Source organism: Vombatus ursinus, unplaced genomic scaffold, assembly GCF_900497805.2.
Source record: "Vombatus ursinus unplaced genomic scaffold, bare-nosed wombat genome assembly UNPS02014847.1, whole genome shotgun sequence".
NCBI lineage: Eukaryota > Metazoa > Chordata > Mammalia > Diprotodontia > Vombatidae > Vombatus > Vombatus ursinus.
In genome coordinates this window covers 337,205-364,228 of record NW_020954625.1, presented here as the reverse complement: position 1 = coordinate 364,228, position 27,024 = coordinate 337,205, and the positions used below count along the sequence as shown (strand labels likewise).

General features: G+C 44.6%; 1 protein-coding gene across 1 annotated transcript in view; it reads right to left on the bottom strand.

Moving 5' to 3' along the window:
• ADAMTS7 (ADAM metallopeptidase with thrombospondin type 1 motif 7) overlaps positions 1-27,024 on the bottom strand; it is a 167,377-nt gene that overhangs the window by 124,950 nt on the left and 15,403 nt on the right. Inside the window, exons 3-4 of the mRNA XM_027840600.1 lie at positions 8,763-8,943; positions 5,878-6,080 (exon numbers count right to left, since the gene is read on the bottom strand). Coding sequence (XP_027696401.1) covers positions 5,878-6,080; positions 8,763-8,943 — 384 coding nt within the window. The remainder of the gene's footprint in view (positions 1-5,877; positions 6,081-8,762; positions 8,944-27,024) is intronic.

Here is a 27,024-nt window from a genome sequence, read left to right as displayed (position 1 = left end):
TGGCTATTTACAGGTCATCTCTCCCATTAGAATGTACCTTCTGTGAAGGCAGGGACTGATTTTTTGCCTTTCTTTGTATCCCCATTGCTTAACACAGTTCCTGGTACGTAGTAGGTCCTTAAAAAATGCTCATTAAAACCAGGAGAACGTTGTACACAATAACAAGCCACATTGTGCATGACTAATATTGATAAACTTAACCCTTCTCAGCAATACAAAGATCTCAGACATCGCCAAAGGCCTCGTGATGGAAAATGCTATCCACTTTCAAAGAAAGAACTATGGAGTTTGAATGCAGATCGAAGCATACTATGTGCTATTTCTTTTCTTCTGTTGTGTTTTGTTTCCTCTTTCTGGTGGTTCCTCCTATTGGTTCTAATTCTTCCTTACAACATCACTAATGTGAAAATATGTTTAATATGAATGTAAATGTATAGCCTATATCAGATTGTGAGCCATCTTGGGGAGGGAGGTGGGAAGGGAGGGGGAGAAAAATTTAAAACTCAAAAGCTTATGGAAGTGATTGTTGATAATTCAAAATAAATTAATAAAAAAAAGAAAGAAAGAAAAGAAAAAAAAATTCTCATTAACTGATTGATAGATAATGATTGCAAAAAGGACTAGAATTGAGATTTTCCTAGTATTAGGAACTAGGAAAGCGAAGAAACTCTCGGGAGAAACTACGGGTTGGTATGTTCTCCTCAAATTTTAGTCTTGAAGAATGGCCTAGAACAGAGCATCAAAAATATGGCCCATGGGCTACAATCAGCCCACAATGTTCCTGAATCAGATTAAAATGTAGTTCTTATTTTATTTTAACGTGTTAAGGGATTAATAAAAAAGAAATACATAAACATATGTAGTTTTCTAAATAATTATGTGGCCTGCAGGGATTCTCATGTATGGTCTAGTGGCCCCTGTTTCTATTTGAATTTGACACCTCTAGCCTAGAGCACTGAGGCCAAATGATGTGTCTAGGGTCACTCAGCCCCTACATGTGACGGGCAGGGCATGAATCCAGGTCTTTCTAGTTCGAGGCCATCTGTTTATCTACTGCATCATGTGCTTAATAAATATTTATTAAATTAAGTGACATCGCTTGAAATTGGCTGGATCAAGAGGTACCCAACACCTCCTGTTTTGTGGGAAACCAAACTCCCAAGACAGAGAAGAGGTTCTCTGGGAAGCCAGAGCAGTCAAGTGGGGCTAGATGACAAGAAGTCGGCAAGGGGTCTGCTCCATTCTCTCTCCCCTGTGCAGGGTGTGGGGTTTGCAGATTGAGTGGAGACCCCGAAGCAAATTCGCTGGTGACATTTAAAAATGGGAAGATAGGTCTGGGGAGTCTAAATGCCAATGTGATTCCAATTTGTTTTCCCATTAGCATCAAAGGGGAGATTAAGCAGAAAGGCAAGCCCATTGGACTCACACAATAGCCTTGTAATGAGTGGCTGATTTGGTTAGGGCTGATTAAGCCACAGTGGTGTCTACAGAGGCATCCTCGACAGGAGCTGGTAGGGCCCATCCCAGCCCAGAGGCTTGTGCTTTAGTTCCCTGGTCTACAGCTAGCAGTTAAAGCAGCACATCCTCCAAACGGGAGAATCAGCTACAGCCAGGGAGCTCAGTGGTTAGCCTAGAAAATCCCCCAGCCAGAAACTTCATCCGTAGTCAGGGCATTCAGTGGTTAGAGCTCCACATCTGGCAGCCGCATATCATACGCTAGGGTACCAAGACAGGAAATGTCAACTGCCAGAAGGACCATTGGAATGTCACCACCAATAAGAGCCCTCCCTTGGTTTAGACTTTCCTTTTTTTTTTTCTTTAGGCAATTGGGGTTAAGTGACTTGCCCAGGGTCACACAGCTAGTAAGTGTCAAGTGTTTGGTCTGAGGCAGGATTTGAACTCAGGTCCTCCTGACTTCAGGGCCGGTGCTCTATCCACTGCACCACCTAGCTGTCCCCAAAATTCTGTTTTTTGTTTTTTGTTTTTTGTTTTTTAGGCAATTGGGGTTAAGTGACTTGCCCAGGGTCACACAGCTAGTAAGTGTCAAGGGTCTGAGGTCACATTTGAACTCAGGCCCTCCTGACTCCCAGGCTGGAGCTCACCACTGCCCCAACTAGCTTCCCCGACTTATTCTCTCTAAATCTCAGTTTCCCTACCTAAAAAATAAGGAGTTGGACTAAACCATCTCTCTAAGGTCTTTCCAGCCACTAATCTATATGAGCATTATGACCCTCATGAGGTTTTACTGAACTGTGTGATCTATGGAGTCAGTTAACATTTATGGAGCACCTACTATATACAGAGCTCTGTAGGTCCAAGGCTGTTGCTGCCAGGCTAATGAATCTGGGCTTTATCTGTGGGAGAATAAAGCGCTGATTTTGAACGGGCAGATGGAATCAGATTAACTGATATAGGATGGATTGGAAACATGGGGGAGGGATGAAGGAGGAAACCAGACTGTAATTGGATATTCTCATGGCGTAGGAGACAGTGTACTGTGGTAGAAAGAGCACAGCACTTGAAGTCAGGGGAGCTGAGTTCAAAACCCGCTTTTGCTACTACCTAGCTATATGATTGTGGGCAAGTCACTTAACGAACTCAACTTCCTTCTCTGTAAAATGGGAAGGCTGGCCTAAATGATACCTAAAAGCTCCCAACTTTGCGATCCTATGATGGTGGAGAGGTGAGCTACCCCCTCTGTTTAAAATGTAAATAAACAGAGCTCCTGGGCTTTGGAGGGAGCTAGAAGGGCCTTTGAAGATTTGGGCTGAGTTTTGTCTCCCTGGATATGATGTGAAATCTTGGGGGCCAGGGACTGTCTTCCCCTTTTCCTGTAACTCCACCCAGCCTCAGCTCTTACAAATCCTTCATTTTCTGGATAAGGAGCATGAGGCCCAGGGAAGTTAAGCAAATCATCCCAGGTCACACAGCCGGTAAGAGGCTGAGCTGAGACTGAAGCCCAGGTCTTTCGCCCTGGAATGCAGGTCTCTTTCTGCCGCCCCCGGCCACGGAGTTGGCCCTGGGTTGAAGTGGGCACGGCTGGAGGTGTCTCCACTGTTCTTGTTGCCAAAAGGAGGAGGGGGAAGGGATTGTTTCACTCCTATACAAGGCGGCGCCAGGGCCCATGGTCGGCAGTGGGAAGGGGGAGTCAGGCGGCAGTCAGCTAGAGAAACGAGCCAGGTAATTACCCAGCTTGAGCCCAGGCCCTGCGGCGGCGGCTGCTGCCGGTTAATCATGGGCAGTTACATGGAAAAACAGACTGTGGGGTGGAAAGAAAGGCTGGGAGAGGGGAAGTGTGTAGGGATGGCTCTCGACCATATCCAAGGCCTCTTTATCCACCTGGTTTATATGGCCCAGGACGAGAGGCAGGGCCAAGCCTCATTTTGCAGATGAAAAAACCGAGACCCGAGGCAAGGGAGGGTTGACTTGGCCAGAGTGAGTTAGTAGCCGAGTTGGGAAAGAACCCAGGACTCCCGGCCTCCCAGTTCAGGCCCCAAAGACTGGTCTTTAGCATCCCAAATACATTTTGTAGTAGACCTGTAGTAGTCCCTGCCTCTGGGGAGGCAGCTCTTGGGAGGAAATTCCCTCTACCAGCTAGCAACTTAGTCTTAAGAGAGTAAGATATGATAGAGAGAAACACTGGACCTGTAGTCAGCAAGAACTGAATTCAAATCCCACCAAGGACTCATTACCTTTATGATGCTAAGCAAGTCCCTCAATCTCCTTAGGACTCAGTTTCCTCATTTGTAAAATGAGGGGATTGACAATACTAAACTTATATCCCCAAATAGATCAAAAAGGAAAGGAATCCAGAGGTAGAAAAATACTTCGAGCAGCTTTCTTTGTTATAACAAAGAACTGGAAATGAAGGGGATGCCCATCCATCGGAGAATGGCTGAACAAATGATGGGAGATGAATGTAAAGGAATATTATCCTGCTGTAAGAAATAGTGAAAGGGAGGGATTCAGAGGAACCTGGGATGACTTGAAGGAAATGACGTAGAGTCAAGTGGGCAGAACCAGGAAAAAAATAGAGATGTCCACATTGTAGAGACTTAAGAACTCTGCCCAGTTCAACGATCAGTGATTCCCGAGGGCTGATGATGAACTGTGTCACCCCCTCCTGACGGAGAAGTGGTGACTGAAGAGGCAGAAGGAGGCAGGCACCTGGGGGCACGGCCAATGGGGAAATTCATTTTACTTCGTGCTTGTTAGTTTAAATTAAATTAAAAAGACGACATTGGACTTCACGGTCTCTGAGGTTCTTTCCACAACTACATCTCTGATCCTGATTATGCTTTAGAATCCTTATAAGGTTTAGGTGACTTGCCCAAGGTCACAGGGTCAGTATCTGGTGGAGGATAGACTGCAACCCCCGTCCGTCTGCCTCTGTGGCCAGCTCTCTATCCACAGACCTTGCTGCTACAACCCAAATATGTTTGGGGCCTTTTCCCATCCTTAGCCACCATCTTTCCTCGTCCTAAGTCATACCACATACAAACCCAGGGTCCCTGCCTTCTGCCATTTTTTCAGGCTTACTGTACCAAGCTTGTCCTCATATCCATCATTCACACGGAGCACGATCCCAATTGTGGTCTAAGTCAGCGGTGTCAAACTCAAATAGAAACAAGATGTCCATAAGGATCCCTATGGGTCACAGAGTGACTTAGAAAACCACATATGAACATTATCTGTGTTCTATTGTATTTTCATTCATTTTGTTAAATATTTTCCAATTTCACTTTAATCTGGTTCTGGCCACACTTTGGGGTGTTGCAGGCCATGTGTTTGACAATTCTGGTTTAGACCATGCCATTAACTTATTGTATGACTTCAGACAAGTCACCTCATTGATCAGGGACCTGGTTTCCTGGAGCTCCAAAATGCTATCACTCCCCGATCTGGTCTCCCCTTGGGCTCCTTGAGGGTGGGAACTATGTCTTATATGTACTCTACGGATCCCTTATAGCACCTGTGACAAGGCCTTGCACAGAACGGGTTCTCAATAAACGCTCACTGAATGAGGGAAAAAATAAGAATCAGAGTCTCCAAAAGTTAATCTTTCATGGCTTCCCATTGCCTACCAGGTAAAGTCTAAACTAACGATTGCGGCCTTCAAAACCTGTAGCAATCTACCTCATGGAACCATTTTACAACTGAAGAAAATGAAACTCATAGGCGTTAAATGATTTGCCCATGTTGATATAAGATGTGACTCCACCTCCAGCATTCTTTCCCCTGCACTGTCTTCATCCCAATCTGTCCATTTTGTTTCATATCCCTCCTCTTTCTAGTGTCTAGTACACAGAAGGCATTTAATAAATGCTTGCTGGTTGGTTGCTTGCTGATTGGTTGACTTACGTCCTAAGTCTCAGCCAAGCCAGCCTGCTCTCCATCCTCCCTCCTCATGTTACCCTCCTCTCCCCGATTGGTCCCTCTCATGCTTGGGATTGGCTTTGTCCCACTCCTATGTCCACCAGGTCAAGTCCTTTCCTTCTTTCAGGACCTTCTCTTCTATGAGGTCTTCCCTGCCCCTCCACAGGGGAAAGTGATGTCTACTGCCCGCCATTATTTTCTTCTAGTTCTTCCCCTAGGCTGCTCCTTTGTCCTTCTCTTTCTCTCCTTCTGTCAGAATCATCTGTATACAAGTCTTTATCTACCAGAGCGACCTCCTCAAGAGCCAGATCTGTGTCCTTCGTACTTTGTACCTCAACATCGAACCAAGAGTCGTGTAAACAAACAGTGCTCAATAAGTGTCTTTTTTAAAAATTAAATGAATGCAACACAGAGTCACCGACAGGATGGTCCAGAAAGTCCCAAAGCTGGAGAGTTAGCATACTCTGGCTAGGAAGCCAGACACAGAACCCAAGCCCTTACCATGTTCATAACTGTCAACACGTAGTTCTCCACATGGTCCCAGCCGTGGTACTCCACCATCTTGGTATCTGCCACCACCAGGGTCTCCACCCACTTGTCCTTGCTGATGGAGCGCTGCTGCAGTCGCCTTTTCCTCTGCTGTTGCTGCTTCTGCTCCCACCTTTCCCTTCTCTTCTCTGACTTCCCCTGGTTCTCAGGAGATTCTGTGGAGGGGGGGAGAGATAGAGAAAGATACAGAGAGAGAGAGAGAGAGAGAGAGAGAGGTCTGGTATTTCTTCTGGGAAGGAGGGAATGGGGCCTTTCATGGGAAGTCATTGCTCCTAAAAACCTGTCAGTTGGGGATCTTCTGGTGACGAACTCCTCCACGCTGGGCTAGACCAGTTTTTGGACAGCAGACAGTCCAGCCCTGGACCCACCCTCACCAAAAAAACTTTCCAGTTTGATAGAACTTTCTAGAACTCATGTTCCACTGGCAAAGCCTCTGAGAACTCAAGGATCACCTCTATGTTTTAAAATGCCCTCTCTTCTGGTCTCTTGTATCATCCCATTGTAACATGGCTCCTCAGATAAAGGTGAATATGAAAAGGATGTATGAGGTGTGGGGAACGTGCAGTGTGGACATTCTCTCCCTCAACTGTCTAGGACTTAGCTAACAGACAACCCTTACATGACTTTGTAGAAAAGTATTAGGGAGTTGTTTGAGTCATTTAGAAGTTAAATGATGTGCCCAGAGTCACATGACTAGGAAATATGGTTGTTGTTTGGTCATTTTTCGTTGCGTCTGGACTCTTCATGACCCCACTTGGGGTTTTCTTGGCAAAGATACTGCAGGGGTTCGCCGCTGCCTTCTCCAGCTCATTTTACAGATGAGGAAATTAAGGCAAACAGGGTTAAGTGACTTGCCCAAGGTTACACAGTTCGTATGTGTCTGAGGCCAGATTTGAACCCATGAAGTTGAGTCTTCCTGACTCCAGGCCTGGCACTCTACCCACTGCACTCAATTTCCTCATCTGCAAAATGAGAATAAGAATAGATCTCACAGGCACAAATGGGAAAATTATATACAGCACTTAGCAAACTTCAGAGCACTACATAAACGTCAATCATAGATTCCGAGATGGAAGTGACCACTGAGTCACCTAGGCCAGATTTGAACTCTGGTCTTCCTGACTGTAGGCCCAGTGCTCTACGCACTTTGCCACCACCGAGCTGGTTCAAGTGCCTTGCCCAAGGCCACAGAGCAGAGAAGCCCGGACTCACACCCAGGTCTTCCAACTCCCCATGAGTGGTTTTATCCATGAGCTTCAGGGCTACCTGCAGTGGATGCTGACAGAGAACTGTCAGGAGAGTTTCTGATACCTGCCCTCAGCACAATCCCTCCTGCTCTCCCGTCTCCACGGCAACCACTCTCCTGGCTGGGCCAGCAGATGCTCCCTGGCCCAGTGCCCTCTGCCTCGCCTCCGCCTTCCAGGAGACTCTCTGTGGTACAAGGGTCCCCCACCCTCTCTTACTAAGCTGCGCTGACCTTAGGAGAGTTCTTATCCAAATCCAAATCGGCCAGTTGAGGATTCAGTACCATAGGCCAGATGGCTCGCTAAGGAAATCAGACCCACGGCACTCTGGAGCCGGAGGCAACAATGGATGACCTGGTCCAACTGCTCCATTTCATACCCAGTGAAACTGAGGCCCCTACAAGGGTTTGCCCAAGATCCCCCAACTCACTGGGGCAGGACCCAGGAGGATTGGGCCTCCTGCCTCCCAGTCTGATGCCCTTTCTAATAACACTAGAAATAGTGTTAGTTAGACTTGGAGTCAGCCCAGCTCTGCCGCTGATACTGCAAAACTTCTCCAGGCCTTGGTTTCCTCACCTATAAATGAAGGTGGTGGTCTAGGTGACTCAGTGGTCTCTTCTATCTCTGAATCTATGATTGGGGTGACTAGGCAGTACAGTGGATAGAGCTCAGAACTTGGAGTCAGGTAGACCTGAATTCAAATCTTGCTTCAGACTCTAGTGGCATGACTCTGGGTAAATCACTTAACCTATCTGTGCCTCAGTTTCCTTATCTAAAATGGGGATAATGATAGCACCTACTACCCAGGGTTGTAGAGAAGATCTTTGCAAATCTTAAAGCACAATATAAATGCTAGCTATGGTTATTGATATAATAATTATCATTATTATCCTATGATACTCTTGACAGCTGCATTACCCAGAATCACAGAAATAGAGACCCACAGAATTGGAAAGAACCTTAACCGCAGCCCTTTCATTTTACAGGTGAGGACCAGAGATGGGATGCCAGGGTCCCAAGGGCACGCCGAGGGCTGGTGATCTCAGGGCTCTTTCGCCCACCCAGCACCATCTCTCAATGCTACTCCTGGGTCTAGTGAAGCTGCACCTGCAGCCTGCAATGACACCTGAGCACCTTGGGGCTGTCACCCGTCACGGTCACTCCCGAGTCTGAGACAGGCAGGCTGGGAGCAAGAACATCTAGAGGTGAGAGAGAGGTGAAATGTGCGCAGCTCCTGACCCCGGCCTGACCGACTGAGGCGGCTGGCTCACACACAGATGGGAAACTTAGCATCCATCTGGAAACCATCAATTCCTTAATAAAGAAGGCAACTTCTCTGTGGTCTCTCGGTCTTCCCTTTTGGCCAAACCAAATATGTGAGACAGCAGTAAGCGCCGGGAAGAAAAAGAGGGAAAGTCACTTTCATCAGTCAGTCAGTCAATTAACATTTATTAAGTGCCTACTATGTGCCAGGCACTGTGTTAAGTGCAGAGGATACAAAGAAAGGTAAAAGGTAAAAGATAGTCCCTGCCCTCAGGAAGCTTCTATTTCCAGTGTTCTTCCCTCTGCTCTAAAGAAAAAAAAAAAAGGTACCTTTGATGCCACATGTGCCCAGGACCCTGGGGAGGGGGGGTCCTGTATGTGCCCGGTCTTCCTGGTGTTCTGGTATCTGTCGCTTGTAAACCACATGAGGCTGCGCCACCCCAGCCCTGGGCTCGATTCCATCCAGTGGTTCAATGAAATAGTCTTCATTGGAGAGCTGGAACACGCCTTTCTGGGACGGGGGCAGGATGGGGGAGGAGGGACAAGAAAACATCATTGCTCTGTCCAATCACAGCACCCAATGGGAAGAATCAGCTGAGGGAACGCAGCGCAGCTCCCCATCACCCACGGAATCTAGACCAGGACTTTCTTCCTAGCATTCAGGGCCTTCTCCAATGTGTTTAATCAACTTCTCCCACCTCACTTCCCATTTGCCCAGGCACCCTCAGCTCTACTCAAGCTTATCTCTTCCTTGTGCCCTTGTGCACAAGGAGTTAAAGTTAAAGCTATATAGACCAGTTAAACTGGTCTAGCCCTGTTCCCTGACCCCACTCATCCTTCAAGGCCCAACACAAACTCCACCTCCTCCAGGAAGCCTTATCTGACTAATGCCTCCCTTCTCTAAGCATCTACAGGGCATTCACAATCTTTCCCAGGCTCTTGATTATCTACTTTTTTATATCATGGCTTCTGCATGCCATGTCTAGACTGTAAGCTCTCTGAGGGCAGGGACTGTGTGTTAAAGTTCTCCTAAGCCTGTAACAGCCTGCATGACTTTGGATGGCAAAGCTAGCCCCGTAGAGAGAACCTAAAGAAGATTACAATAACTAGCGTTTGGGGTTTGCAAAGCATTTTACCAATATCATCTCCTTTTATCCTCACAACAATCCAAGACGTATGTCTATTATTACCCCCATTTTACCGATAAGGAAACTGAGGCTGAGAATGTTTAAGTGACTTTCCCAGTGTCACGCAGCTAAGTAAGTCCCTAAAGATGGCTTTGAACTCAGGTCTTTTTGACACTGTCTAGCTCTCTATCAATATCTCTGCTGGCACAAGTGACACAGAAGTGCCGTTGAACCAGCTTTTTAAGGACGTGTAGCACAGGCAAATGCCCTCCTGTCTGTCACCCCTCTCTGCAAGGTGGGGACGAGACCCGTCGGGCATCTCTCCTTTGAAGCACACGTGCACGGCTGCGGGAGAGGCAACCATGTACTCTGGCTGCTCAACAACGCCTCTCCATGAAGATGTTCTGCACAGCTTTGCCTTTTCGCCTTTGCCAGTGCTTGCCTGGAGACAGTGACCCCCTATCGGTGCTCAGAAGGAGAAATGACAATGGGTGCCTGAGGTCAGATGTGCTCACAGGGTGGGCGGCAGGGGAATATAGGTGATGAAGGACCTTCCCACCACCCCACGCCCATCGAGGGCCCAGGGCTCTCACCAAAGCCTGGCCAACATGGGACAAGCCAGGGATTATCTCTGCGGATTATCTCCACTTAATCCTGTCTATATCTGGTTTGTCCATAGTTGTTGCAGACTGTCTCCCTCATCAGACTGGGAGTGCCCTAAGAGTAGGACCTAATTTTTGCCTTTTTTTGTTTTCCCAGTGCCTGCACATAGTAGGTGCTTGATAAATGCTTATTGACTATTAGAAGGACTAAGAAGGAATGTGTTCTGCACGGCCCCAAAAGGCAGACCAAAGAGAAATGGGTAGGGTTGATGTCAGGACAGGTTTCCTCTAACAATTAGAGCTCTCCACGGGTGAAACAAAGGAGCACAGAGTGGGGGCTTCCCTCATGGGAGGCTTTCAAGGACAGGCTGATGACCACTTACTTCAGACTTGCTGAAGATGATTTCTGTTTGGCCTACCTGACCTCCAGGGTCCCAACCAATTCCAAGAGCCTGAGAGTCTGTGAATGATTTGGGAATCTATGAGGTCTCACTCCAAGCTTGCTGCTGACTCAGTTTCCATATCTGGAACTGGGCTAGTGAATTTCGGTCAACCAAGATATGTTTGCTAACCCTCAGAAGAATCTGTTCTTCTACTAAACTACCTTGATCAAAAAGTCCCTTAATTGTTTACTCAAGAATAAGCATGCATGCTCATTTGCATTTCATTTGCATGCTGTCAAATGTCAACATGCACAGACATCCTACCTATTCTGTCCAGAAAAAAACCCTCTCCCTTATCAACTTCTCCCTTCTTTCTTCCCCATGCCAAGCAGTGGTTGGTTGTGTAGAATTGGTCTGGAGAAATGCCAGTTGGTCTCTGCCCACATGGTCCTCTTGTTATGGCACACAGACGCTTCTTAGAGTTTTTCCAATGGATTCTGAGTGGGTAGGAGCTCTAGAGTCAGAGGGCAGGCATAGATTCTTTGTTACTTTAGTTTCCCTCTCTACCCCCAACTTAGGCCCTGTGAGTCGTCAGCGGAATTGCTGACCCTTCTTGACTCCACCCTGAAATCTGGGTTGTCGTCGTGAAGGCCAAATGCTCTGGGCAGACTCCACTCAGTGACACCCCCCACCCCATCCTCTGTTTGGGTCTTTCCACTTTGGAGCTTGGCATTTCCCTGCCTCCGTTCTTATCTCTAGCTGGAGTAGGAAGAACAACACTGGGCTGAACACAGACCGGCCTTGTCCCTGGACTCTTCTTTGATTCTGATGAATCATTTCAAAGGCAGTGCTCCCCACTCTATGGTGCTTTCATATACCATCAGGAGCAGACAGGGAACAATTGTGTTCCCTTCATCCCAAAGGGTTCCTGTGACCTAGAGGGTAGGAGGCATCCCCAGCCTCATCTGTAAGAGACCATCCAATATAGAAACCTCCTCTATAGCATCAATTAATCAATAAGCATTTATTAAATGTTAATGATATGTCAGTCACTGTGTATCACTGCTAGGTAGTTCTCCAGACTTTCCTCGATCACCTTCAGGGGACAGGAGTCTGTATTCTGTGTTCCAAGATCTCCCAGTTCTGACATCCTGAGTTCTATGCTCTAAGCTACCCTTAGACCTACTAAGGTTCTAAGTTCTATGCCCATGGTTTCCTCCATTTCTGACATTTTCCATTCCATGTTCTAAGGGCTTTCCATCTCTAAATGTTCAGACTATTAAGAACAGAGAATGATGTAGAAGGTGTTGTTATGGATGCAACTGACAATGACATTTTGAAACAGCTCTTTAGTAGGGTCCAGGCCTAATTCCTCAGGCAGTTTATAGCACAACCCAATGAGAAAGACTTTTCCTACAGATACATGCTACAAAGAGAAATGCAGAAACACAAGGAAAGCTCCCCAGAGCTACACTGCTCAGCCACACAGGGGTTCTCACATGGCTCTCTTGCTCCCCTAAGCTTTCAAAAAACAAACAGTTCAACCAACAGAGAACGATGGGCTGCTGGCCTGACACCAGACAAGACCAGCCCCTTTCTGTTCTTAACTGCTGCCTGTAGGCAGGCAGCCTTTGAGTGGAAGAGAGGCTGGTGCCTTCTTTGGGTCTTCTAACAATAGCTGCTGCCTTCCTGCCCTACAGTCAAGATCAACTGTCGTGCATTCTTGATGTGGTCAACATCCAATACGAATTAATCACCGACAGGTCTGAGACCTGTCAGTTACCCCCACCCTGGTTTAGCCCATCTGCTGAGATGATTTATCGGGATGTGGCATGCTACGTTTTCTTGGCGCTCACAAGGCAACGTGACCAAAATGTTTCATGAAGAGACATTTCTGATTGCTTTTGCTCACAAAAAGAAGCCAACTCATTTATTAATGTCTGCATTCATGAGGAGAATGTCTGAGTCATCTTTCCATATAGCTTTAACTTCTTTATCAAAAATTAGGTATTTATTAAGAGCTTACTATGGGTCAGGCATTGTGCAATGTGCTGGTGATACAAAGATTAAATAATCCCTGCCCTCAAGAAACTTACACTTTTTTTGTCTTCTGGTTTCATTTAGGGTAAGAATGTCAAGATGGAGACTCACTAGATTAGGGAATAGAAATGGTACTTTTAGAGTATCAAATGGCTAAGTTAATGTTGGCAGGTGGTGTAAGAACTCTGTGATTCTTAATATCTTCTTCCTCCTTTGCCACCACTCAATCACCATCTCCATGGAAGGAGTCCATGTATTTTTATCTAATTCACAATTTGTTATGACCCTAGAATCCATTGTCCAGGGGCTGCCCTCCTGGATGTTGACAAGAATGGCACAAGTCAAGAAGGCCCAGAGGGCGACAATGGAAGAAAGAGCCCCACCCAGAGAAACCACGAGTCCACCAAGAACCAGGAGCAAATGGTCTTGGACTAGGTGAACTTATCTTAAGTTGAACTCCAATCATCATCAGGCTCTCAAGTCCCAGATGATGGAAAGCCAGGGGCTTAAAGACTGATGGTGCATCCCAGGTACTGTCTGAAAACTCTAGACCGTGTCCTCCAGCTTAGCCGTGTGCTCTTTCCCCATCATTAGCTTTGCTGCCAGCCAAGGGGCAGGCAATCTATTGGGGTGAGGGGGGGAAATTGCTGGAAGCCCCTTCCTGGGATGTCAGCAAACAACTAAGTCTGAATAAGGGATAAACTCTAAGGTAAAGGTCTGGAGACAGAGACAAGGTTTTCGGAAACAGATCTGCTCAGGTACCAATGGCAGTAAAATGGTTTTTTCCATGGTTTCACTTCTAAAAGTTTGAAAAGCAGATGATTGTCTGCAATTATACCACTCCTCTCAAGGACCTACCCTAAGATCCTGGCTTATCAGAAGTGGCACATTGTGATGGAAAGAACCTTGGATTTGGAGTTAAAGGGCACAGACTTGAATCCTAGCCCTGGACCTACAAAGTAACCTTGGATAGGTCCTCTCAACAATCCATTTTATTTCCCTCATCTGTACAATGGGGACAATAAAAGCTTTTTGAATTTAATTTTGTATAGATGGGAGAGTAGGGAGAAAGGTCAGTCATTATTGATGTTTCCTCAATCATTTTTTTTTCAATATTTATAAGGTTGGAGATTTTTTTCCCACAACTTCCTCCCTTTGGATAACTTGTATACTGCTCCCACCATTGTATTACCTCCAGCACAGACTACCTTTATATATTCTTGGTCCAATGCAGCTGCTTTTCCTGTCTTTGTTCTCTCTATGACATTTCTACCCCTTCTATAAGCACACAATACTTTGAGGTTAAGATCTGGGTGCACTGCTTCCATTAACCTTCATGGAGAAGCAGTTTCTTGAAATGGTGTTTCCAAATTTTTCCCATTCTCTCTCTCTCTCTCTCTCTCTCTCTCTCTCTCTCTCTCTCTCTCTCCCTCTCCCTCTCTCTGTTTCTCTGTCTCTTTTTTGTAGTCCTCCTTCCACTTTCATCATTAATGTCTTTGGGATGACTTTGCTTAGTTTGATAGCTTTCTAAGTTTTCTTTAAACTGGTTTTTACCCTCCATTGCTTTATGAGACAATCCTATTAGACAGCTGGCGGCACAATAGAGAGAATGCAGGACCTGGAATCAGGAAGACTTGAGCTCAAATCCTGCTCCAAATACTTACTAGCTGTGGACCCTGGGCAACTCACTTAACTTCTGTCTGCCTTAGTTTCCACATCTGGAAAAATGGGTATAATACTTTCCAGGATGTTTGAGAGAATCAGATGACACAGCATTTGTCAAATGCTTTGCAAAACTTAAAGTTCTATCTATTCTATCTATTGTTAATTGTTCATCATCTTTCGTTGTAAGATTTAATTGTAGCTGTGTGTGTGTTTATAGCTGTGCATAGGCTGAATTGCTATCAGAAAACTTCAAATCTCTTTTAGTGACTTTAAACTTCCTGTGAAAGCAAAGGTCCATTGTGTCAATGCAAACATTTTACCAATTTTACAATACCCTGGTGAGGCAGAACACCACTGCCTCTGAAGATCTAAAGATGAGTGGCACACAAAATGCAATGGAGAGGCCCATGGTGAGTGCTAACTGGCTGCAACACATAACCAATAAGGCACTCCAAAGGAGAAAAAAATCAACAAGGTATTGTATAATAGGAAGGGCCGATGGCCCAGTTACATGGCAGGAATGAGAGATGACAGGTGGTCAGCCTGAGAGCTTCATGGGAATCCTATGATAGAAGAAGAGATTGAGAAAAGCCTCCAGGATGTCAGATGAATCCCCTGTGAGGAATTTTGGTAAAACATAAGCAAGAATCACACAAAACGGGTAGCCACGAATGGACTGTGACCTGGATTGCTGGAGAGAACTCCAAAACAATGAGATCATAGATCCATTTGAGTATCTGAAAGGTGGACTTAATAGGAATGGTCTGTATACCCTAGCCATCACAGGGTAAGAGCCAAATGTTTTGTAAACCTCCCTGGGCCTCAGTTTCATCTGTAAAATGAGAGGATTGGATCATATGATTTGTAAAATACTTTTTCTGACCCTTAAAATCTTGTGATCCTAAAATAGGTTCTTAGGAAACCATAAAATGCTGAAGAAATAGGAGTCATAATATTTGTTACAAATCAGTATAGGAGGCAACACAGCAGAGGAGATAAAGATGGCTTTGGAGATGTGTTATGCAGTTTTATTGATGGGAATCACACTGAAGAAGATGTAAAACTAGTTTTCTTGCTTCTGTACCCCAAAGATCACTGGGCCTTTCCATTTGACTTACAGCTAAAACCTCCCATATGTATTGTCTCTCCCTATTAGACTGTGAGCTCTTTGAAAGCAGGCACTGTCTTATTCTTCTATTTACATCTTCAGTGCTTGGCTCAGTAGTTAATAGGACATTTCATAAATGGTCTTTTTTTATTTATCCTTTTATCAATATCAATCTGAAGAGAGAAGCCCAAACTTCTCTCATTGGCCCAGTTCTAGTCAACGTTATCAACAACCAGATAACGGCATAAATGGCACCCTTATCAAATTTCTGGATGACCTAAAGCTGGGAGGGATAAGTAATGTGCTGGATGACAATCAGGATCCAAAAAGATTTCAACAGCATGGAATAATGCGCCAAATCTAACAAGATGAAATTTAATAGAGATAAATAGAAAGTCTCTGACTCAAAAAATCCACTTCAAAAGCATCTAAAAGGAGAAACTAGACAAGAGTTTGTGTAAAGAAAACCCGGGGAGTTTTGGTGAACTGAAAATTCAACATGAGTCAGATGTGATTCAGCGCTCAAAGAAGAGAGTGCCAACTTAGCTTGTGCTGAGATAGTGTCCAAAACAAAAAAAAATGGATGTCCCATTATCGTCTGCCCTGGTTAAAGCTCTTCTGGAGTGCTGGACCTCAGGAGGATATTGACAAGATGAAGTACATCCTAATGGTCGTGACTAGAATGGTGAGGTGACTAAAGGCCACGCTATACGAAGATCGGGGGAAGGAACCTGCCTAGAGAAAAAACATAGAAGAGTGTGTGTGTGTGTGTGTGTGTGTGTGTGTGTAATAACTGTCTTCAAGTATCTGAAAGATAGTTAAGTGAAAGAGGGCTGAAATACATTTTCGTTGGTTCTAAAGAGAGGAACTGAGATCAATGGGTGAAGCTACCAAGGGGTAGGTTTAACCTCATTATCAAGAAATACATCCTAAAAATTAAAGTTGTACAAACGGAGAATGAACTGCCTCCCTCTCACAGAAGGTTGCCAAGGAGTTGGAGATCTTGCCAGTGGGTTTCCTGCTCGGGTCTGGTTTCACCTAAATGTCCTCCGAGATCCCTTCCAGTTCTGATTGGAGTAAGGATTTCATGAAGGGTTGTGAGGGGATTGAGACTCAGAGTTGTGGAAGAGTCAGGGTTTTTGCCATGCAAGTTAAGGAGTCTGGAGTTACTGACAGCCAGGAAAGCTAGAGTCCAGGTAGTCAGGTAAGGTCCTAAAAGGTAGGCAGGCATCTGTTGTAGAGGAAAAGAGAGGTAAGAAAAAAAAAAGATCAGGAATCCAGGTAGGCAGATGAGGTTTAGAGAATGTTGGCAGCTCCCACAGGTCAGGACTCCAGAAAGATGGTGATGTCTAAACAGAGTGGGTAACTCTCAGGACATCAAGAGTCTAGGTAGGGAAGCATATGAGGATTGGAAAGGACAGGCAACCATCTGAAGTCAGGTATCCAAGTAGGCAGGTGAAGTCTGGAGGGGGCAGTCTGCCTTCAGAGGTCAAGAACTAGGTAGGGAAGCAGATGATATTTGGAGGGCGACAGGCAGCTCTCAGGAGTCAGGAATCCAGGCAGGAAGGCATGATAGGTTTAGAGAGAATGGGCAGTAATCTGAGGACAGGAATCTAGACAGAGGATCATTTAAGTCAGCTCCAATCAGAATACGGGGATAAGAAACTTGCTACTGAAATGATCGTTATCAAAATTTGGAACTGTCAAACCAGGAAATGGTGGTAGGCATAAAACTATAAAGTCAAACCAAGAAATAAGCAGCCTCTGTCTGAGGAATGAGACACTTGTGTTCTCAGGAATACCGCCGGGGGAAAGAAAGAAGGAAGAGGTGCCATAGAAAGCTTTGTCAGTCTGGAGCAAAGGCAAGAGATGGGATTGTAGCTCGTTAAATCCTTCCCTTCCCTTTCCCCTCCGTACCTGCTGAAATGGACACCCTGGGTTCTCCATCGCCCTTGGAATCTGTCTTCAGCAGAGATCTCAGCTCCCAAGGGCTCCTCCCCTCTGCCTTTCTCATCTTCCCTCTTGCCTCTGGTTGGCTGGCTTACCTCCTTACACTTCCTCCATTCTCCATATGCCCTAAGTGAGGTTTTGTTGTTGCTTTTAGACATCAGTCTTTCCTTGACTTCATGCGGTCACACATGTAGGATGGGAAGGGCCCTGAAATGCCATCTAGTTCAACCCCCTTCTTTTACAGATGAGGAAACTGAGGCCTTCAAAGGTTAAATGACTTGTCCAAAGTCACACGTAATAAGTGGAAGAGGCAAGATTCAAACCCAGCTCCTCAGACGCCCAGTCTAGCGCTTGTTGCCATTGTACCACTCCATCTATCACGGCTTTGTCATGGGATCTCTACACATGCAAATGTCGTGCTCTCCTGAATTTTTCCCTTTGCTATTTTAAGCAAGAGGCACATAGGTTAGTAGTGGAGCAAGCAAGAGAGGAGACTTCCCAGAACTCCCACAGAATTGGCTAAATATTTTCCCAAAGTCACTTCTAGGATCCACTCGAGTCGTCTTCCTGTTGCCTTTCTCCCAGGCTCCACTGGAAACTTACCTCGGGAAGTCTCCACCCCCTGGTCCCACGTCCTAAGGAATCATCCCAACCCACAGAAGAATTCTTTGGGGGGAAGGGAGGACAGAAATAGATCAAAGGCCCGCACAGCCCCAGAAGCACCTTCAGGAAAAATCAAAGAATCCTGAGGAAGCCCAAGAACTTGGAAGCACTCTCTAAGCAGGACAGGAAAGGGCAGGCTCCCCAGACAGCCTTGGGGAGTGCACTGTCAATTCTCAGAATGGCACAATTGATGCTACACACCTTTGGTGTCATACTCTGCCAGAGAGGCATAGTGACTTTAAAAAACCAAAAACTAACATTATCTATGTTATGTTATATTTTTATTTATTTCAGTAAACATTTCCCAATTATTTTTAATCTAATTCCCTACTCTAGTGAGTTTGATACCTCTGCAGTACACCATTATGGAATCCCAGAAGATCAGAGTTGTAAAGACCCTCAGAGGGCATTGTGGGGCAGCAGGAAGAGTGCTGGATTTTGAGTCCAAGGACTTGGGTTCAAATCCAGGCTCTGTCACACTCACGTGACCTTGGCCAAGTCCTTTCTTGGCTTCCTTGTGTATAAAAATGATAGAGGTGGACTAGAGGACCTAAGGTACCTTTCAGCTCCAAATGTATGAGCTCAAGATCCTAGGAACTGTTTGTGTCTTCCCGTTACCTACAGAAGAATGTCCAGAGCCTGTCATTCAAGGCTCTTCCACTTTGAATCCAATCTACCTTTCCAAACTTGACCCCTGTCACTCACATTTACCCTCTGTTCCTCCCATTCCCCACTTGCCATGCAAATTCTTAACTCTTTGCTTAGAGTGTTCTCCTCCTATTCAAAACCTACCTCCTTTTGAAGGTCCAGCTTAAGTTCCACCTCCTCCTTGGAGCCCTCTCTGACTACTTCTTCTCAAAGTTACACCCTCCTTTGCCTTTTCAGAACTCCTACAGCCCCCTTAATGCTTGGTATAGCACCTAATTATGTACAATGTTACAAGCTTACTTATTCAACAACAACCAGTGACTAAGTGTCTATTACGTGGTAGAAACTTTGGAGAAAATAAAGTAAAAAACAAAATAACTCCTGTCCCCAAGGGGCTTCCATTCCCTAGGGAATAGAGGGAATAGGGAGAGGTGGGGTGGGGACACATCATATACTACAAAGCATACAAAAATAAGGTAAAATAAACTGAAGAAAGAGAAGGCACTAGGGACTGAGGGTGATCACTACCTATGGGCTTGAGTGGTGTGTGTGTGTGTGTGTGTGTGTGTGTGTGTTGTTTCTTTCACTAAACCATGAACTCCCAGGAGGTAGGAACCAAAACTCCCATTTCTTTAGTATCCCACACAATACAGAACATGGACCCACAGGTTCTTTGTTGAATTAATTAGTTAATTAATTCATTGAAGCAGGTAGCCATAAGTCATCCTTCCCTCCAACACCACCAAATGGGGCACTCTCCTCTGGCTGGAAGCTCTCTCAGATTTACTGACTTCACCGTGGTTCTGAGTACACCCCTGGTGCACACCTGCTGGCCTCCTTGTTCCCTCCTACTGGGCTTTCCCTTTTGTTCACATCACGCTCACCTATTTATATGAAAGGCAACTTGGCACAAGACTTGTAATCAGGAAGATAAGGGTTCAAATCCTGCCTTTGACATTTAGAATGAAAATACGGCCAAGACCAAGGAATCTCAATGGCTTGAGAGCTGGAAAGGTCCTTAGAGATCATCTAGTCCAACCATCACATTTGACAAAGGAAGAAACTAAAGTCCAGGGAAGGTAAGTAAGTACACAGGCTTAAAGAGTAGATCCAGGCAGAACTCAGCCAATATGTCAGAATATCATGAAGAAACACAGCAAGGCCCTCCCCACAAAGATCTAGAAAATGCACCAGTCCCAACTGGAAAATCTAAGAGAAAAATCACAGTGAGTAGTTCACAGCCCAGATTGGCAAAGGGAGATGGGTCAAAAGGTCTGCAGAAGTAGGGGATGGGGTCTAACTAGGAGCATTCCACACCTTCCAGCTCAGGGACTGAATAAGAGCCTACCCACAGCAGTGCACCAGGACAAGAAAAGAACCCAGATCTGGCATAGAGGGGACTGACATTGTGCAAAGAGCATGGACAGGTGCCAATTGACACTGCTGTTACTCACTACAGAGTGCTTGATCCCAGATTCAATGTAGACTGAGGAGGGAACCTATGCCTAGGAGAAGGTGGTCCAAAGCAAGGAGTTGTCACAAGCCTGGACTGTGTAATGATCAAGAAGCAAGTACAGAAGCAAGCAGCGGCTGTGTCGGACCCAAGAAACCAAGCAGAATCTCAGATCAGTGGAATGCGCAGGGCAGGAAGCCCAGACCAAAGGGGAACCTGCAATTCTGTTATTCTGATCATGCAGAGTTTTCCAGCCGGATGACAGTAGCAGAGTCCAATAGCAGTCTACTGTAGCTCCAATTAGAGACAAGTCCATAGCTGGGCTGCTCAAACCCAAACTCAAGTCAAGAAGTTGCAGAGATCAGACCAAAAGGTGAGCACTGAGACTGAACCTGGGTTAAATTGCTTAGGATTTACCAAAAGTCTGCAGGTCCCCAATTCTGCTGACCCTGAGATTGTGGAGTAACACAACACTTAGTACCCTAAGAAAAGAGTAGCAGGGCCAAAGAGGACACAATATAGAACCACAGAAGCACAGCTAGCCATTCCCTCTAGAAGTATACAGAGCCCATCCCTAACACAAAGTCTTAAATCCAGAAGTAAGAAAAAGAATCCCACCTTAAAGAGCTATTATTCAAGACCAAAACTCAAAAGGGAAGAACTCCAAAACATCTACAAAGTCTCAAAGAAAAACACAGTTTGAGAACAAGTTAAGCTAGTGTTACCTAAAGGGATGAAATAAAAGGTCTTTTTTTTTTGAAGAGCTAAAAAATGATTATTTAAATGACACGAGAGCACTAGAAGAAACACTTGGAAAAGAAATTAGAGTTATGGAAGAAAGAACTGGAAAGAGAATTAGCAGCTTGGCACAAGAGGTACAAAATCTGCCCAAGCAGCAGATTTCTTTAAATTGGAATGGAGCAAATGAAAATTAATGACTCTATAGCACACACAAAAAAATTAAAAAACAAAGTCAAAAGCCCAGAAAAAAAATTAAAAATGTAAGATATTTCATAGAAAAAAAAAACTGACCTAGAAAGCAGATTGAAAAGAGCATTTAAGAATGATTGCACTTCCTTAAAGTCATGACCAAAAAAAAAGAACCTAGATATCATATTTCAAGAAATCACAAAAGGAAATTGCCCAGATTTCTTAGAACCAGAGGACAAAGTAAACATAGAATAAATCCCACAGGTCACCTCTTGAAAGAAACCTTCAAATAAAAACTCCAGGAATATTATAATCAAAATTCCCAGGCCAAAGTGAAAATACTTCAAACAGTCGGAAAGAAACAATTCAAATATTGTGGAACCAAAGTCAAGATCACACAAGATTTGACGGCTTCTATCTTAAGGGTGCAGCAAGCTTGGAATCTAGAAGGCAAAGAAGCTAGGATTACAACCAAGAATAACTTACCCAGCAAAAGTGAGTGTAATGTTTTAGGGGGAAAATGGATATTAAGTGAAAGAGAAGGCTTTAAAGCATGCTGAGAAAACAGAGCTGAATAGAAAATTTGACATTCAAATAAAAGTCTCAAGAGAAGCATAAAAAGGTAAATATGAAAGAATAGTCAAAAGGGACTTAAAAAATTAAACTGTTTACATCCTTATATGGGAAGACGACACATGTAACTTCTAAGAACTTTATTATTATTAGGGCAGTTAAAAGGAGCCTACATAGACAGAGCATGAGTCCAGTATGTTGGAATGATCTCCAAAACAATGAAGGGAGAAGAAAGAGGAGTGTACTGAAAGCACGGGGAAGGGAGAGGTAAAATGGGGAAATTGTCTCACATAAAAGAGGTATATAAGGAAGAGTTTTTTACGGTGGAAGGAAAAATGAGGGGGGTGAGGCGTGGGCAATGCTTGAACCTCACTCTCATTGGAATTGCTTCAAAGAGGTAAGGATACATGTACACACTCAGTTACGTATAGAAATCTATCTTACCCAATAGGGAAATAGGAGGGAATGGGTATAAGAGACATGGGGGTTAGGAAGGTAGGGATGATTAAAAAGGAGGGAGGATTAAGGGAGGCCGTGGTTGGAAGCAAAGTAGACTTTTGAGGAGGGACAGGATAAAAAGAGAGAGAGGAAGAAAGAAAAGAAAATGAGATGGAGGAATATAAACAGTTAGTAATCATAATTGTGCATGTGAATGGGATGAGCTCACCCATAAAACCAAAGCAGATAGAAGAATGAATTAGAAACTAGAATCTGACAATATGTTGTTTACAAGAGACACATTCGAAACAGAAAGACACACACAGTTAAAATAACAAGTTGGAGCAGAATCTATTAAGCTTCAGTGGAAGTAAAAAAAGTCAGGGATAGCAATCACGATTGCAGACAAAGCAAAGGCAAAAATAGACCAAAAAGAGATAATCAGGGAAACCACATTTTGCTAAAAGACAATGAAATAATATCAAAATTTTTTACAGCAAGCCTCTCTGATAAAGGCCTCATTTCTCAAATATATACTGAGTATAAAACTAAGTCAAATTTATAAAAATAAAAGCCATTTCCCAATTGAAAAAATGGTGAAAGAATATAAACAGGCAGTTTTCAGAAGAAATCAAAACTCTCTAGTCATATGAAAAAATGCACTAAATCACTATTGATCGGAAGAAATGAAAATGAAAACAACTCTGAGGTACCACTTCATACCTACCAGAAATGACAAATGCTGGAGGAGATGAAGGAAAAAATAGGTCCACTAATGAACTGCTCATGGAGTACTGAACTGGTCCAACCATTCTGGAGAACAATTTGGAACTATGCCCAAAGAGCAATAAAACTGTGCATACCCTTTGACCCAGCAACACCACTACTAGATCTATATCCCAAAGAGATCAAAGAAAAAGGAAAAGGACCCACGTGTATAAAAATATTCATAGCAACTCTTTTTGTGGTGGCAAAGAATTGGAAATTGAAGGGATGCCCATCAGTTGGGGAACAGCTGAACAAGCTATGGCATATTGGAACACTGTGGTGCTGTGAGCAACGATGAGAGAAGCCGTTTCAGAATAACATGGCAAGACCTAAATGAACTGGTGCAAAATGATGTGAGAAGAGATCAATGTACATAGTAACAGTAATGTTGTAATGATGATCAACTGGGAAAGAATTGGCTACTCTGATCAATGCAGTGATTTAAGACAATTCCAAATGACTCATGATGAAAAAATTGCCATCAACCTCCAGAGAGAAAACTGATAAACTCTGGGTGCAAAACTGAAACATAATTTTCTCCCTTTATTTGTCTTGCTTTTTTTTGAAATATGGCTAATATGGAAATGTTTTGTATGATTTCACACATAATAGTTATCATATTGCTTGCTTGCCTTCTCAATGGGGGTGAGAAATTGGAATTCAAAATTTAAAAAGAAAAAAAAAGTTTAAAATAAATAATTAAAAAAAAAAAAAGAAAATCCATTCCCATTGCCCTCACAGCAACTCCAGGGTCTGGTAGGGTGCTCTGGATCCTTCAACTAAAATGAATTGGAATGTCACTGGCATGGGCACTGTCTCCCCACTCCCTTCACTGATAGTAGATTGTCTTGATGAGTTCTTGTGGTCAAAAAAAAAATACACCAAAAAACCTGTAATGTTGGTCATCTAGCTTTCTGGTGACGAATATTTCTGCTCTTAGCTTGGCTTAACCAGGCTAGTGCTAGGGGGGAAAAAACCACACAGCTGACCACTGGGCCTGTGTTCAAAGCCTCTCTAACTTGGGAGGATTCGTCAGAGCTGCACAGTGTTGACACAGCGTTCAAAATCCCAGGGTCACTCTACAAGCCAGAATGAGCCACCAGAAGCAGACTTCGATGAGACAGGGAGGTGATTTATAAATGCTTATGCTAAGTAAATGAATGAAGTATAGTCATTCAGTAATCAATAATAATAATAACAACAACCACCAAGATCAATATAGCACTTTAAGGTGTGCAAAGTGCTTTATAAATTAAATTTACATTTGATCCTCATAATAATTCTGGGAGATAGGTGCTATTATTATCTCCATTTTACAAATGAGGAAACTGAGGCAAACAGAAGTTAAGTGACTTGCCCAGAGTCACAAAACTAGTAAGTGACTGAGGCTGGATTTGAACTCAGGTTTTCCTCACTTCAAGCCCAGCACTCTCTCCATTATATCACGTAGCTGCTTCAATAAGGTAAAAGAAAACACTGTTGAAAAAACATCAGAGAGAGACAGAATGGAGTAGTTGAGGGATTGAGAGCAGGCTTTGGAATCCAGAAGACCTGATACCATGTTGGATACCTAGTGATGTGTGACCCTGGCCATGTCCTGTAATCTTAGTGCCCTCCCCTCCCAGGTAAATTTCTAAAATAATCAATAGGAGAGCAGAGGCAGATGTGTACTGGGAGAGGAAGCACTCCCTAGGAACTCCCAAACCAAAGAAATCACTGGAAGGAGAGAGAGAGACAGAGACAGAGAGAAAGAGAGTGAGAGAGAGAGGAATAGGAAAAGGGAGAGGGAGAGGGGGAGGGAGAGGGAGAGGGGGAGGGAGAGAGAGGGAAAGAGGGAGAGAGAGACAGAGAGGAAAAAAGGGGGAGAGAGAGAGAGAGAGACAGAGACAGAGACAGAGAGACAGAGAGGGAGAGAGAGAGACAGAGAGAGAGAGAGAGAGAGAGAGAGAGAGAGAGAGAACCATCTGATCAATGCAGTGACCAAGCTTAACTCTAGAGGACTGGAAGGAAAGCATTCCTCTGTCCTCTCAGTAATGATAATAATGATAATAGTAATAATGATGATGATAAGCCCAGAGATGGTAGATGATCATGAGCGTGAAAAGAGGCACTTGTTGGAAGCATGGTCAATGTGTTGGTTGTTTTTCTAGCCTGTATTTGTTATTTAGAAAGGATCTGTTGAAATGGAAGGAGAGGGGAGGTATTGGGAAGTGATGCGAAATTAAAATAATAATTAACAACACATGTTTTAAAAGAAGAGTAAACATTCATTAATTGCTCTAGCATTTACATAGCATCTCAAGGTTTGCCAAGCACTTTACAAATACTATCTCATTTGATCCTCACAATAACCCTGGAAGATAAGTACTCCTATTATACTATTTTACAGATGAGGAAACTGAGGCTAAGAAGTGACTCACCCAGGGTTACCCAGATAGTAAGTGTCTAAGGTCAGATTTGAACTTAGGTCTTCCTGACTATAGGTCCGGTGTTCTCTCCACTATGTCAACCAGCTATCAATGATTTGATAAATGGGCCACTCCGTCTTGATGAATGAGGCACAGTCTCTATCTTCAAGGAGCTTACAATCAGGCCAGGCATGATAGATTTAGGGTTGGAATGAACCTCAGACACCAGCTCACAGGATAGATGAGGAATCAGACAGCAGCAAAATGACCCAAGTCTGAGGGATGAAGCTAGAATTCAAATCCAGGTCCACTGACTCCAAAGCCAATCCTTTCTACCATACCACTGAACCTTGCTGCCTCCTGAGTAAAAGGGCACCATATGCAGATAACTATATAACTGCTAATTACAAGGCAAGATACTTTTCCCTCTAAGACTGCCTTGGGAAGCATGTGGTATGTGTCTCCTCCATACCTATTCATTTATTTGCTATCTCCCCAGTTAGACTGTAAACTCCTTGAGGGCAGGGACGATGTTCTTACCTTTCTTTCTAGCCTCAGTGTTAGCACAGTGCCTGGCATATAGTAGGTACTTAATAAATGCTTGCTGAGTGATTGAAGTTATGAGACTTCATGATTGTGGTACTCCTGCTTATATTCTAGCTGGGCAGACCTGCTTCATACACACGAGTCAAATGAGGAACAAGCAGCCAAGCTTGTGTGGCCCTAGGGGGAAGCCTGAGAGAAGGTCAGAGCAGAGGGAGCTCACCTGGGCCAGTCTCTGCCCTGGAGCAGCTTCTGCTCCTGACACCGGCTAGGGGCCCCAAGAAGCGAGCCAGTGGAAGACCAGCAGGGTCCGGCTCAGCAGTCAGCTCTGAGGGATGGAAAAGAATCAAACTCATGTTTTCACTCGCTGGAGCTCGAGAATCCTGGGGGACTGAGCGCTGTTGTCTTTTTTCCAAGCGGGCTCAGCTGAAGCCACGCACAGCTGAAATCTAAGCAGTGAAGGGACCGTGGTGGGGAAGGATCCTAACAAACATGCAATTATCCCCCAACTTACACCACAGCATCAGGGCGAATGTCAGCATCAAAAATATGCTGCCAGTTGACATGTGGTCTCCTAATTGCAGCCCCTCTCCGAGAGCTCCGGCGTCATGCGATCTCGCCTGAGAGGGATTTGTACGGCTGAGCTTGGGCTTAGCCAAGGTCTGAATGGACTGGGCCAGAAGAAACATGCTGTCAGGCCATTCCTGGGCCCCAAAGGCAGACGTGAGGAAGCAATGTAGCGCAGATGGATGGTCGAATCAAGTTAGGGTTTTTTAAGGACAGCGGAGATATGGGTGGTTCTGAAGGCAGCAGGAAAATAAGAGACAGAGCGACTGAAAATCAACAAGACTGGGGATGACAGAGGAGGCGATCTGTTGGAGAAGTCAGAAAAGGATGGGACCCGGAGGGCATGGAGAGGGGCTTGTCCAGGGGGGAGTCAGCTCCTCGTGTGAGCTGGGGGAAAGGAAGAGTCGGTGAGGAAAGACGTCTGAGGGACGTGAAAAGAGGAGGAGAGAGGAGGGAGCTCTTGATGAATTGACGATCTTTTTCAGTAACGTCTAAGACAAGGTTCTCATCAGACAGGTTGGGGGAGGGGCGCCATGGGAGCTTGAGGAGGCATTAAAAGGTTTGTTCCAAATCTTTAGGGACGGGCTAGAGAATCGGTTAGGGACTGGTCAGAACGTTGTCTTGTTTCAGTGAGGGCAAAGATGAGAAGTGGGGAAAGAAATACCAACAGTGATCATGATAACAAAACAACCTATTAGGTAGGTAGCACTAAGATTGTTACTCCCA